Consider the following 14,053-nt stretch of genomic DNA (forward strand, 5'->3'; position numbering starts at 1 on the left):
CTTCATCTTTATTATCATTATCATAATTACATCCACTTCACAAGAATAATTCTTCAGGTAACAGCAATTTCTCTATTACCTATACAAATTTATCCATAAATGCCAATTGCTATTAGAGAGGCCTTTGCCAAAATATTTTTGTAATGCTTTCATGTGGCTTTTTTCTACACTTGTCTATTGTCTGAATACATAATAAATGGGATGTAAAGAATTAGAATAAGCGAATTAGGCATAGTCTTTGGTTTCAGGATAACAGCGTACAGTTTAATATGAGAGCATATGGGCTATATGGTTGTAAATATAATGCTTGTATTATGTAGGAGAAGAGAAACAAATCTTGAAAAGCATCATGGTCACTTTAAAATCGTCCACATTGAGCAAAATGATCCATAAATTTGACATATTAGCCTACACACTGGGGACATATATATCTCTACAGATGAGGACTTGGCAAGAAATGGACAAGCAAGCTCCACAGCAGTATTTGCCTCACGCTATTAAGACGTGCCACATTCACATTTACACATCTCCGCTGGATTTCTGCAATTGTGTTTCTACACACAAGTGGCAGACAGTTATTGTCTGCCCTCCCCCCACATCCCCACACACCCCAGGTCTAGGCGGACTTTGGTATGTCGCATGCATGACTGATTCCATTCTGCAGGCAATCCCAAGGTCCCCATCCCCCCCTCTTTGCTTCCTGTGTGTTATTCATCGCTATTCACACCAAACCTTTGACTAGTAAAGCTGGCTCCGGGGGATTAGCACCTTGGCGGAGGGTGAAAAGAAACTTAGTGGGGTACGGTGAAGGGTTACAGAGGTATCCATGGTTTTCCTTGGCTTTCAGCACTCAAAGAAAGACTTCTTTGGATAGAAAGGAATTCAGAGAGACCAAACCTCAATATGCACAATGAGAATGGGCTTACTGCCTCAAATGACGACATACAAGTGTATGTGTTTACCAGATGACTTCATTCAATTCATGGATATTATGCACTGTTACAATACTGTATTTGATGACCTGATTCTTTCAAAGATGACTAACAATTGACCCGTTGAGAACAAGCTGATCTTGCTTCAACACATATGTTTCCTAAAGACACCTGTCTTAATATTCTTGTGACTAGTCTTCCATGGGTTAAGACCACGCCTCAGGCACACCCAATGAAATGTAAACAGGGATTTATGGTAACGTCAATCAACCCAAACTTTAGTTTACGTGGGCTTAAAGCTGTTGGATAATGCTTCTCCTATACAAAAGAAAAGAAAATAAGCTTAAAAAAAGAAGAAGTATTGACCTGGTCTAAAAAGGAAAACTACCTTTAAAATACTGGTATTTATAATCAGAGTTCAGCTGGCAAAGGCTGAATATAAGTCAGGAGTTAAAGAATGTTTACCAGATGCTTCTTTCTCAGATAGTAAACATTGGGGAGAGGCTAACCTTAGGATTTTGCCAAGCACATCTCTTAGCTTTTAGTTATGACAACAACATGGCGATGATTACAAGGTGTAACACAGCCTTGTTTTTAAGGTTGAAAACTCTCAAGGTTAAAAAACAGATGACTCAAGAGCGAGGGGTGCGTCGACTCACCCTCTTCACAGACCACGCCCTGTCTGCCATAGGGGCAGAGGCACAGGAAAGACTGGTCCGCTGCCAGGGACACGCAGGACCCCCCTGCCTGGCACGGCGTGCCCTGGCAGTGATCCACCAGCCGCTCACAGAGGGCGCCCTGGTACATCTCGGGGCAGTCACATGACCAGCTCAGACCGTCTGCAGACCTGTGTACGTGCAGTGACAAATCAAAGGGGTAGAGAGCATTTAGCATGATGATAACAAACCATATAGTTCAGTTATTTTAATCAGGCATCTTTAAGTAAATTGCTCTCAGCAATGTACATAAATCTCATTAAATTCTACAGAATTTTCTTGAGGTATGAATATTTAACTTCATATCAAGATATCACTGTTGGTTTGCCATCATACAGAATTCTTTCACCAATATATGAACCATATTGTGTGTTTGTGCTTTCTCATATCAAAATGAAATCCAGACTTTCAATGATATACTTTTCTGTAACATTTGAATAAAGAGAAATGTAGAGTAGCATCTTGCTTTAATAGTCATATTGGACATAAGCATGATGGTCATGGGTCGACCCATTATCAGTACTCTTCCAGCCAAACAACTTGATCAAACTGTACCACTTAAAATGAACCATACATTGTAAATATTAAAACTTTCTATAAGATTCTTGGCTTTCAAAAAGAAAAACAAAATCTACTATGGGGATTTTTTTCACTTGGTCAAGTATGATAAATAAAGAATGCTTTAAAAATTGTGGAAGGACACAGGAAACTTGAGGTGTAGAAGCTTTTAGAAGATACCAATTTGAGCATAAGACACAAAATGAAACAAAATGTTAAGTTTTCTCCATGAATGACAGCAGACTCCAGTGAAGCAATCTTAAAAACGGCATATTAGTACAGTGAACTTAGAACCGTATTGAAAGGGTGAATTCAAAAGCAATGCATGTTGATGTATGTGTTCACACAAGTTAACGCAATATGTCATACACACACACACACACACAAAGAAAAGACACAAAAAATCTGAATGTTTTCAAATTTTAGCCAATTCCCTGCTACGTGAAATGTAACCCCTCCCCCCCCCCAAAAAAAAAAAAAAAAAAAAAAAATGAAAAGCAGAATGTCACACCACAAATTATTCAGTACTTGCAGTATAAAACAGGTAGCTACTGTCGCGGCACTTACTCTGAACATGTTCCACCATTCCTACAGGGTTGGTACTGGCAGGGCTGTGCAGCGACACACTCTTCGATGTCCTTCCCGTCTACGGCATCGTCGAATACCAGCACGTCCTGATTGTTAATCTCCAGGTGCCTCACGCAGCCGCGATATCCGACGATGGATGACGCGGTCAATTCATCCGCAGCCGTTGCCATGGGGACCCCTCCTATGTAGAGCGGACCGAGGGCGGCGGGGAAGATGAAGGAGAAGAGCTGACCAAAGTAGAACTGGTTGTTGATGGAGAGGGTTGCTCTGCAGGTCATTGAGGTCAAGTCGGGACGAGTTTGGCTGCAAGAAAAAAAAACAAAAAAACTTTTTATTGTACTGCTTTCTCCAGGCAGTCTACAAAACAACCAAACAAGCAAAGAGAAACAAAACTATAATAACTAATATGTATCATCTTCATAGCCTTCCACTGGTGCAAAATAGTAAAAACTCCAGTTCCCTCACCAAGGTATGCATCAAAGACAATAACATTTCATGCAATTCTTTACATTACGCATTACTATCTAAATATTATGCCACACATTAGGTAAAGGTGACTTATTGCATAAGCTGTAATTTGTGCGAGGGTTTAATTTTTGCTAATTTCAAGAATCATTGCTGGATCGCAAATTTAACGACATGCGAAAATGTCAGTATACAATTGTGCGCTTACGATAGCCTTGGTGTCAAATTGTGAAAACAAATCTCGCGAAATTAAATGTCTGTGACCTCCTCATTTGCGAAAATAACAGCTTATACAGTACTTGCAGTTAAAATGAAATGCTTTAAAATGCTGAAACCTAGACTGAGGCTATGCATCTGTGTTTGAGTCACAAAATTGTACATGTATGTCGTATAAAAAGTGTAAATATTCACAAATGAATGACACATGCACTAATAATCCAAACAACAACAACAACAGATGAGTGGTTGCATAGCATCATATTGGTTGTGTGCTGTATTATGGAGGTACACAAACATACAGCCTCACGGTGAAGTGATTCACGGCTCTACTAACCTCAAAAACACTTCCACGAGCTCATCCGTTGCCACGGAGACGGAAGACTCCACCCGCAGCGTCTGGCCCAGCCCGCAGCTCATCTCGTAGACGAGGCGGCCGTCGGAGATGAACAGGTGGATGAACTCTGCTGCTTGCTGATTGGCTGCGAAGAGAACAGTACCCTCTGTAGCCGAGGTCTTGATGGTGATAAAGAGGCTGTTTTCTGACGTTGTGGACCAGTCTAGGGGGGCATGCTCCAAGTATGAGCTCCCGTTGAATGATGGGAAGTGTAGAGCCCTCTCTGGAATAATGTAGAATGATAAAATTAATAATGATCACAGTATTAGTAATAGTGCCAACAACAATAACTTTATCACCATGATGATGGTATTATTGCCATAACAATGACAGTAATAATGAAAATAACGAATGCGATAATGAACGTAAATATGAAAATGATGAAAATAACAAGAATGATAATAAAAACTGACATGGCTGTACACCTTCAAATGACAAGTTTTCGTTCAGTAAGCATATATATTTTGGGAAAATTAATCCTCATGAGTCTTTCAACCTTGACCCTTGACTTCTCGATTTCCCCGTATAGACAATTAATAACTGCCCAAAGATACCTTGTCCTAGTGATACATTTCATTAGAAAAGTTTTTGCTAACTCTGTGAACCATGAACCAGAGATAGATAGGCAGATTCCAGAATGTGAGGAAGGATGAACAGAATACTTTTGGTGATGTAAACTCTAATTTTGTTTGTCTGCATTATGTCATTGATCTCATTTTGATTGATTTTTGTTTGTGTTCTTTGTAACTATAGATATCTTATTGGAATGAATAAACAAACTAACATAATACGCCAAAATATCATAATTCTTCTTTTTTCTTTTCTCATGGTGGTCACTTACCACTCTTCAAGAGATACATCTAGTTCTCACCTGTTTCACAGAGACTCCCAGTGAATTTGAAGGGGCAGTCACATGCAAATTGCTCAACTTCTTCTGCCGTAGTTCTGTTCCTGCACACCCCTCCATTCTGACACGGGCTGGCCTCGCAGGTGATGGGTGGTGCAGGCGTGGTGGATGCATCCACTGTCGTGGTAGGGATGGGCAGGGTCGTTGTTCCACCAACCGTCGGTATCTGAGTGGTGGTAACTGGGGTTGTTGATGTTACTGATGACATCATTGTGGTCAAAGTTGAAAGGTCAGAAGTTCCAAACATTGGAGGAATGCTAGCAGACGAAGAGGTCAGAAGTTGCTCTGAACTTCGCAAAAAACTTGATACTGAATTTGTAGTGGGTGACAAAGTAAAAAATGGTCCATTCGAAATGGCAGGGGAGGTCATTCCTCCCATGGATAGGGTAGGAGAGCTTGGAGTAGGCAAGATGTTTGACGGACTGAACACATCAATTGTAGATGAAGGTAGTGGTTGACTCGAAGCAGAGAGAGGGGGCGTGGTCTGGAGTGCTGGAATGGAGCTGGTGGAAGGCAGAGAGGGCGTGGCTTCATGGACACTTGATGACATCCTCAATGTGTAGTAGGAGGGGCTTGACAGTATCCCTGATGACTGAGCTGCTAGGGTTGGAACAGTAGGCGATATTGTCATCAAATTTGACACTGGAAGAGAACTGTCCAAGGGTGCAGTGTGCAGAGAAGGTGTGGGGTGCAGAGAGGGCGTGGCTTGCGGTTCACTCAGCATTGAAGTAAATGTAAAAGCAGTGCTTGATGGAGTTCCAGACAGGGAGTTAGGCATTTGGGTAAAACTGGTTGTGGGGCTAAAGAAGGAGTTACCACTCTGTACAGGTGCACTAGAAATTGAAGATCTCATGTGCTGCCCACTTAGTGATGTCACAAGCAAGTGGGTGGGGCTTGCCTCAGTCCCAGATGATTGGAATGTGAGTGTTCCTCCCGATGGTGACAGCCCAACAGCACTCGAGAGGGAAGCAGTTGTTGGGAGAGGTGCAGTGTGCAAAGAAGGCGGGGCTTGTGACCCACTCTCATACACTGTGAGTGAGTGCGCAGAGTTTGGTGTAAGACTTCCAAACGGTGATGGGAAGATCCCTGCACTAGTTACAGCAGTGGACATCCCTGTCATGAGAGTGCGAGATGCCGTGGGCGTGGTCTCAAAGTCTGAAATGTCCATAGTGGGAGTGGTCATTGAGTGGGAGGGGCTTGATGTCCTGGTGTCAAATGGTGCATGGGATTGGACTGCAAAGGGGCACACAAGAGAGACAAAAGACAACAATGAATCCCTGCCAGTGCAGTGTTTCATGGTAAGTCTATATTATGTGATATGGGATAGTTATGACATTATAACCCCATCCCAAGAGCTAATTGTGTATATGGCTACAACCAAACTGATTGTTTTGTTTTTATACTTGTTACAATGTGCTTGCCCTTACATGCACGTGCAAAAAACAACAAAAAAAGACAAAAAACACATTGACAGGAAGACACTGAAGAAGATACACTTTCATAGAAAACAACTAGATAAACAACTTGTCATCATCTTCCTCCTCCTCATCACCTTCAATGTTGTTATCGTTGTCAATGTTATCATCAGCATCACAATTATAATATCATCGTTCTCCTCGTTGTCATTATCATCATCATCATCATCATCAAAAAGCATACCACTGTGCGTTACATGAACATATTGGTAAGTCCTGCCCTAGTCCTGCGCCTACGAACTGTGAATTTATGCCATCTGTCCCACATTGGCCAAATTTATGATGAGACTTCACTCTATGGATGCGTTCGAGCGCTCTAAAGCGTTCTGTACTGTACTGTACTGTACTACGCTAGATTTGGAGCGTTCGAGAGCTCTGTTGAGAAAGCGTACCTCACGAGTTACTTTTAGAGGAGGTCACGCATTTTGTAGCAAGAGGGTCATTCACCCAGCGTGTTTGAACTACTTACAGCTGTCCTGAACGTGAAGAATGATGTCTTTGCATTATGACGTATGTGCATGTTACGCGCATTCTTTACATGCAAACTTTTGGTACCCTTCTGGAGCACGTTGGGAAGTGGTCCACTCTTGACTCGGTTCAGCTCGGTATGGTTCGCTTTAGGAGCATTCGAGTGCTTCTCTGGCACGGGTACAGTACAGTACAATTCGTGCCCTATTACTGTCTTGTCTATGACTGAAAAAAAAAATCACAGTGCAAGGCTGGTGAAGTTTATTTTTCAGACAGTGAGAAAGGAGCACAGTCTTACCTGAGGTTGACACCGTCCGCACCAGAGACCCGACACCTGAGAGTGAGACTGACAAAGAGGAAGAAGCAGACTCCACAAGGGAAGCAGAGTAGGTTGGGGTGGAGAGCAAAGGGCTTGGAGAAAGAGTTTGTGACATGACACCAGTCTCAGAACTGGATGAGACACCACTTTCAAAGCTTGACAAGACTGGTGTGGAACCCATAAATGGACTTGTAAGAATAGTACTGCTTTCAAATGGACTTGGAGAAAGAGTTTGAGACATCGTACCAGTCTGAGAGCTTGAAGAGACATCACTTTCAAAGCTTGACAAGACTGGTGTGGAACCCATGGACGGACTTGTGAGAATGGTACTGCTTTCTAATGCAATTGAAGCATGTGATGTTGAGCTCAGAGAAAGAAAAGATGGGGACAGGGCACCACTCTGAAATGAAGTGCTGGGAAAATGAGTGTTTGACACAGCACTAATCTGGACAGTTGATGGAGAAAAATAGGTAGAGCTTGGAAAGACTGAATGAGACAGCATATCGCTCTGACTGCTGGTAAAACTTGGGGAAAGAAAAGAGGATGATGCACCACTCTGCATGAAGCTGGAAGACATGGCTGAAATAGGGGAGCTGGTTTGTTCCATTGTAAATACAGGGGTGCTTGATAAAGAGTAAGTTGCCAAGGACTGTTCCATCACAGTTGAAGAGGAGAGTGAGCTCAGTCCTGACTCTCCGAAAGAAGTGTATATTGCACTTTGAGATGAAGTCCCTTCACCAGATGAGGAAACTAGAATACTGGGAGTGGGAAAGACTGGTGAAAAATCACTTCTCTCACTCATCAGAATATGAGATGTAAACACTGATGGCAGTTGCGAAGAAGGTATGGATGATATCATACCAGTCTCGATCCTGCTGGTTGAGATGGAGAAGCTAAGTGATGTCATGGCAGGAGTTAGAAGTGAAGGGTTAGTATCAGTCATCAGAAGTCTGCTGCTGACAAGGCTTGGAGTTGTAGGGAGTGTCAAGAGTGGTAAACTATCACTTCTCGTTGTAGAACTCATGGTAGCAGACGGTGCCACTGATGTGACGCCCTGCATGCTAGAAGTGGCAACCAGTCGGGTCTCGCAGGTCGGGCCTGTGAAACCGCTGGGGCAGAAACACTGGAAGCCGGAGGTGCCCGTGATGCAGAAGGCTCCGTTTGCACAGGGCTGACTGTAGCAGTAGTCGACAAACTCGCAGTTGGTGCCGAAGAAACTGGCCGCGCAGGAACACACGTACGCCCCCGGTGTTGGCTCCAGACACGTAGCGTTATTCCGGCACGGATCGCTCCCGCACTCTTCGACGTCACTCTCGCACAATTCTCCAGAGAATCCGTCCAGGCAAGTGCACGCGAAGCCATCCACGAGGTCCACGCACTGGGCTCCGTTGAAGCAAGGATCCGAAAGACATTCATCGTAGTCCACCTCGCAGACGATGCCCTGGAAACCCTGAGCACAGAAACAGGCAAAGCCCTCACCGGGATCCCGCTGCCGACAGAGGGCGCCATTTAAACACGGGGCAGAGAGGCATTCGTCCACATCCTCCTCACATCGCTGACCAGTCCAACCTGTCAACAGTCATGGCATGAAGCAATATCATCAAATCATACTTTCAACTGAAACAACTTCACAGGGGTGTGAGAACAAAAGCAAACTTGTTGTCTCTTAGTCAAAATACCAACGCAGAAAACAAGTTCAATCTACCAACTTTACAATATCCAATTCATAGCAAAATATATTTTGACATATTCCTTCTGTTGAACATACAACACGCTATGTTCTAAGAACTTGGTAAACATAAAAAAGAAATCCTCCACTCTACAACAACTTCTAATCTTAGCAAAATTGCAATTATCATATTTTCTCGTCAACTGACTGTAGTAGCTGCCAACCTTAATCATTCAGGTTTAACCCTAAATGTGCTTTGCTCGTGGATTGGTAGATCTGCTGGAGAGCTCTCTTTGCTGATTGACACAAATGTCTTGAAACTAATAATTGCCAACGAATGGAGATTACCTACATGTAATATCATTAATCATGCCTCTTGTGCCATCATAGCCTTCCTCTTGGACTGAGGCATATTGCTACACCAGAGTAGGCTGGCTAACTTCAAATTAGGTCAAGTTTGGAGGATGTATTGTGAAATTTGATGAAAAGCATGGGAGAGCTACAGTTAAGTGCCTGGGTGCATTAAAGGGCTCATTCAACAATCCCAACCTTCGGCACAAGTGCAGTTGAAGCCAGCAATGAGATCGGCGCAGGTTGCCCCGTTCTCACAGGGACCCGATTTACACTCGTCCACGTCCACCTCGCAGAGGGACCCGTTGAAACCCGGCGCACACTGGCAGGTGAATGCCGCCCCCTCTCCGTCCACGCAGGTCGCTCCGTTCTGGCACCGGGGTACGCCCGACGAGGCATCATTGCAAACATCAACGTCGATCTCACAGTTTACACCTGCAGGATTATAAGTCATTTGCTATGAACTGTTTTATGACAGGTATTGCTCCATATATATTTTCCCTCAGGTTATATGTCACTGTATGGAAATTTGTAAGCAAATTCATTTCTATTCATACACATAAGAGCTGCATATCTCAACAATTTAAGTAGGCTATTACATCAGCCACACTGAAAATTATAATGGAGAAAAAATACTTCCAAGCTGTGTTTAATTACAGTAGAATTGCAAGAACTTTGACTACAATAGTCATACTCAGAACTTGTTGGATCAAAGTTCTTTGAATATGTGCTTATTTTGAACTCTTTCCACAAAATCCACCTATACCAAAACTAAATAAATAACATACACACTACTCCTATAAGTGCTAACACATTTGTTGCATCACCCATTTCTATTCAGCATTTGCACTGACGACAATGGTGGACCTTCAGAGGTTGGTTCACACTCTCGCTACCTACCCGTGTATCCTGGTGAGCAGGTGCATGTGTATGAGTTGATGCCATCGGTACACACTGCTGCATTCACACAGGGGGCGCTGGAACATTCGTCGACGTCCTCAGAGCAGTCAGACCCTTGAAACCCCGGGAAGCACTCGCAGCGATAGCCATTCACCTCATCAAAGCAGCTACAACGGCAAGAAGTGAACCAGAGAATCAGTTTACTTGTGACTGCATATGCTGCCATATATTGCTATTGAATTAATAAAACTCATAATTTCATAAACAGGAAAAGAAAGAGAATTGGCAAAGTTTAAAATGTGACCATCAGTACAACAAAGTCTGTGAAGTATCGGTTGATAAAGTGAGTGAACAACATAATTAGTTAACTTTTAATTACATCTGTTGCCATCTAATAATGATGGATCATTTACTGGTACGCTGCTCTTATTACACATATGTGACCGTGCACCTCAAAACGAACATAAAGTCACACACACTGATTTTGTGTGAGGGCTGAAAATAAGAGAAATGGGTCAACCCAGCCGAACTTGACTTTTTCATATTTTCTGAAAGAGCGGGTCTTCTTTTACGTTATGCTAAAATTTGGTATCATAAAACGGGCAGGAAAGTGTGTTTTTTTTTAGCAGTTTATCTCGAACATTTTTGGTAGAATAGTGTGATTAGGTGTGTCTTTAGAATCCCTTTTTCATTTCTGAAAAACCTTGTCCACACTCTTTATTATGGACAGAATGTGTTAATGAGGCATGCTTAATTTCAGTTTAATCTGATAATCCCTTCATTGTTGTTACTCTGGTGGTTTACTTCCTGTTTTTTGTCCAATTCATCGCACAGCCAGCACGGTTTGGTAAAGATTAAGCGCTTGAATAGACACTGTACTTCAATGCCCCTTTTCTCAGTTCACACTTTTCCTGAGTGTGTGCTTTCTTTCCAATATTTAGATAGGTTAGGAGAGTCCATTTGATTTGAGTTATACATCATTTTAAAGCTTAAAGTCTGTTCTTTCAGAATATGGTCTTAACTAAAAATTCATGTCTGGCGACTTTTTGTTTGTTTTGAGGTGCAGGGTCACATATGAAAGATGAGGTGCACCATTCAACTCAGCTTCACCTTGTCGAATAGAGCGCCTCTATCTTTCACCTTGTGCAAAATCATGTACCATCGCACTCGTGACTATTCACTATTTGTATAATGTCACTCACGTTCCGTTGTTGCACGGATGCGGGGAGCATTCATCGATATCCACCTGACAGTCCGTGCCGGTGTAGCCAGCTGCGCAGCTGCAGCTGTAGCTGTCCACTTGGTCCTGGCACGTGGCTCCATTCTGGCACGGATCAGACTCGCACTCGTCAATCTCTGTCCCACACAGCACACCTACAACATACAGACATGAAAGAGGAAGGATGTAAGATGTCCTAAATTTAGTAGGAAGCTAGTCAATGGGTACTGCACAGGTAACCCTTAAAACTACAGGGGGGGGGGGATGGGGATAAGCCCCCCACCTCCTCAACATATTTCACAATCATTTTCAAATGCCAAACAATTTTTTTTTTTTCTGAAATTTGTGGTTTTCTTCTTAGATATCTTGGGCACATTTTGAGACCCTATTTGTGAAAATCAGGGGTACGCTTGCCGAGATATAGCACATTTTCCTGACCAATGTCACTGAAATGGGCAGTTTGCGATGACTTTTGTGTGTACAATGTATGGGTTTTTTTAGAAGTGTAAGATGAATTTTTTCCTCTGGTTTTTCTCAGATAACATCCCTTTTGTTTATCATCAACTATTCTAGATGAAATTTTCGGCAAGATCGTATGATTGGCGACTGAGATCTTAGAGGGGAGGGCCAAATCAGTCCCAAATCAGTTTGCAGTGAAAGTAACAGAAGAACACTGATAGACAAGCAGGACTCACCCGTGTAGCCACTCGCACACATGCAGAGGAAATTGTTCAGCCGATCCAGGCATGTCGCACCATTGAGGCATGGTGCCGACTGGCACTCGTCAATGTTGTCGGTGCAATTGACACCGTTCCACCCAGCAGTGCATTCGCATGTGTACCTTAAAGAGACAAATGAATTGGAAAAAAGACTGGTCACTCCACTTCCTTCCTGTGCTATAATGAAAATGACAAATGAAAAAAATTGTGATGACATAAAAAATATTATAACTGATAACGTAATGGATGGATGATACAGTACTCTTCATAAGTAACATACAAAACAAACAAGAATTTCCAGTGCTCTTCCAGTATTGATGAGAATAGCAAAAACAGATGTGATACTATATAATCTCATGCATTGCAACAACTATGAATAGCAGCTTGCTGTGATAGTGGTTCATGAGAAAGGGTGGTGGGGGGGGGGGGGAGAGTAAGAGTGAATAACAAGGAGAAAGAAACAACAAAACTCAGGAAAAGAGAGGATGCAACCATTTGCATGCATTTATTCTCTTTTAAACTGATGACCACAGCATGACTTTGCATACAGAGCACAAATCAGCAAATACATGTAGGACAGTGATTTCTTCTTTAATGAAAAGTTAAGGGTGTGTCTGATACACAAGTGTGCCTTATACAAAATGTTTGCCTTATACATAGAGTTTGCCTTCTATATGAGATTTTACTATACATGTGTGCTTGCCACGGTCACAATTACAGGGTTCCCAGCATTGCAAGAAAACAAAATTCCCTGACTTTTTCCCCGATTTTTCCCTGATGAAGTATCAAATTTCCATGATAACTATTTCAACTCATTTCCAGTTTCACATCCGACTTTCATCCAGTTTCATCAAATGGATGTTGTTTTGATATGCAACAAAATATAACAGAGTCTTACTGACTACTTTCAATTTTTGGGCCAATCAAAATTCCCTGACTTTTCCCTGATTTGAGGCATTTTTATCAAATTCCCTGACTGGAAAAAATTAAAATGATTTTCCCTGATTTCCCTTAAAGGGTGTGTACAGTTCTGGTCGAGGTGAAGATTTAGCTTTTAACGTTTTGTGAGATATTCAGAAACCACTCTATGAGATGTCAAAGAGCATGCAGTTCTAGAGGGTATCAAAAGTTTATTCAATGAAAATCAGTTTTGAAATGGCTGAGATATCCAAAAACAAGGTGAAACAAAGAGATACTAATAAAGTTGGGGCATGTCGCCTTTTATTATTAGCACTTTTTTGAATATCTCAGCCATTTGAAAACCAATTTTCATCAAATAAACGTTGAATCCTTCTTAAAATTACATGCTCTTTTATATTTCACAAGAGACTTTTCATTATCTCACTTACGAATGCTCAAAACATGAATCCCTACCTCACCCAGTACTGTACAGTCCCTTTAATTCCCTGATGGGCTGGGAACCATGAATAACTCATCTTCTATGTTTTTGCCTGAATATTGATGGAAAGAAGAAATCATGACATGAAACAAATGCCACGATGAGAACAGCAAATATGCCTCTGAATTTTGTTCACAACTTTATTCAAACTCAAGCACACAATCGGGTGGCACACACTAGCTCCTCACCCATTAACGCCATCAACACAGGTTCCGCCATTGGCACAGACTCCAGGAATGCAGTCCTCGATGTTTTCCTCGCAACGGTTGCCACGGAAACCGGGGAGACAGACACACTGGTATCCATCTATCCCATCGATGCATGCAGCATCATTGAGGCATGGCACAGAGGCACACTCATCCGTGTTGATATCGCAGTTGAATCCTTCAAACCCTTCCAATTAATGACACACACAAATCAAGTAAATTGTTTTAGCTCGACAGAAACCTCACATCTCACTGGAAAAAAAATAACATTCTGTTATAGCTTTTATTTTCAGGTGCAGATATTTTCACGAATGAGGAGGTCGCAGACATATCTGATTCTTTTTTTTTTTTTGGTGATTCGACACTGAGGATATGGTTAGTGCTCTAATGCCTGTTGGTTTGTGATATTTTTGCATATTCTTAAATTTGTCGCCTAACATTGATTTGTTAAATTAATGAAAATTAAACAATCATAAAAATAACAGCTTTAAAGTAATAACATTTGCAGTAGTCCTAAACTACAAGGAATGTTCTCTACTTTTTCCACTT

The 14,053-nt window shown here is 42.1% G+C and overlaps 1 protein-coding gene across 1 annotated transcript in view; it reads right to left on the bottom strand.

Moving 5' to 3' along the window:
- Positions 1 to 14,053, bottom strand: part of LOC139713378 (uncharacterized) — a 66,237-nt gene that overhangs the window by 24,345 nt on the left and 27,839 nt on the right. Inside the window, exons 17-26 of the mRNA XM_071625113.1 lie at positions 13,487 to 13,691; positions 11,876 to 12,021; positions 11,164 to 11,335; positions 9,962 to 10,128; positions 9,260 to 9,496; positions 7,050 to 8,610; positions 4,744 to 5,174; positions 3,813 to 4,095; positions 2,774 to 3,097; positions 1,592 to 1,779 (exon numbers count right to left, since the gene is read on the bottom strand). Coding sequence (XP_071481214.1) covers positions 1,592 to 1,779; positions 2,774 to 3,097; positions 3,813 to 4,095; positions 4,744 to 5,174; positions 7,050 to 8,610; positions 9,260 to 9,496; positions 9,962 to 10,128; positions 11,164 to 11,335; positions 11,876 to 12,021; positions 13,487 to 13,691 — 3,714 coding nt within the window. The remainder of the gene's footprint in view (positions 1 to 1,591; positions 1,780 to 2,773; positions 3,098 to 3,812; positions 4,096 to 4,743; positions 5,175 to 7,049; positions 8,611 to 9,259; positions 9,497 to 9,961; positions 10,129 to 11,163; positions 11,336 to 11,875; positions 12,022 to 13,486; positions 13,692 to 14,053) is intronic.

The sequence above is a fragment of the Diadema antillarum genome, unplaced genomic scaffold (genome assembly GCF_040938485.1).
Source record: "Diadema antillarum isolate AM-2024a unplaced genomic scaffold, OU_Dant_1.0 seq00001955_RagTag, whole genome shotgun sequence".
NCBI classification, from domain to species: domain Eukaryota; kingdom Metazoa; phylum Echinodermata; class Echinoidea; order Diadematoida; family Diadematidae; genus Diadema; species Diadema antillarum.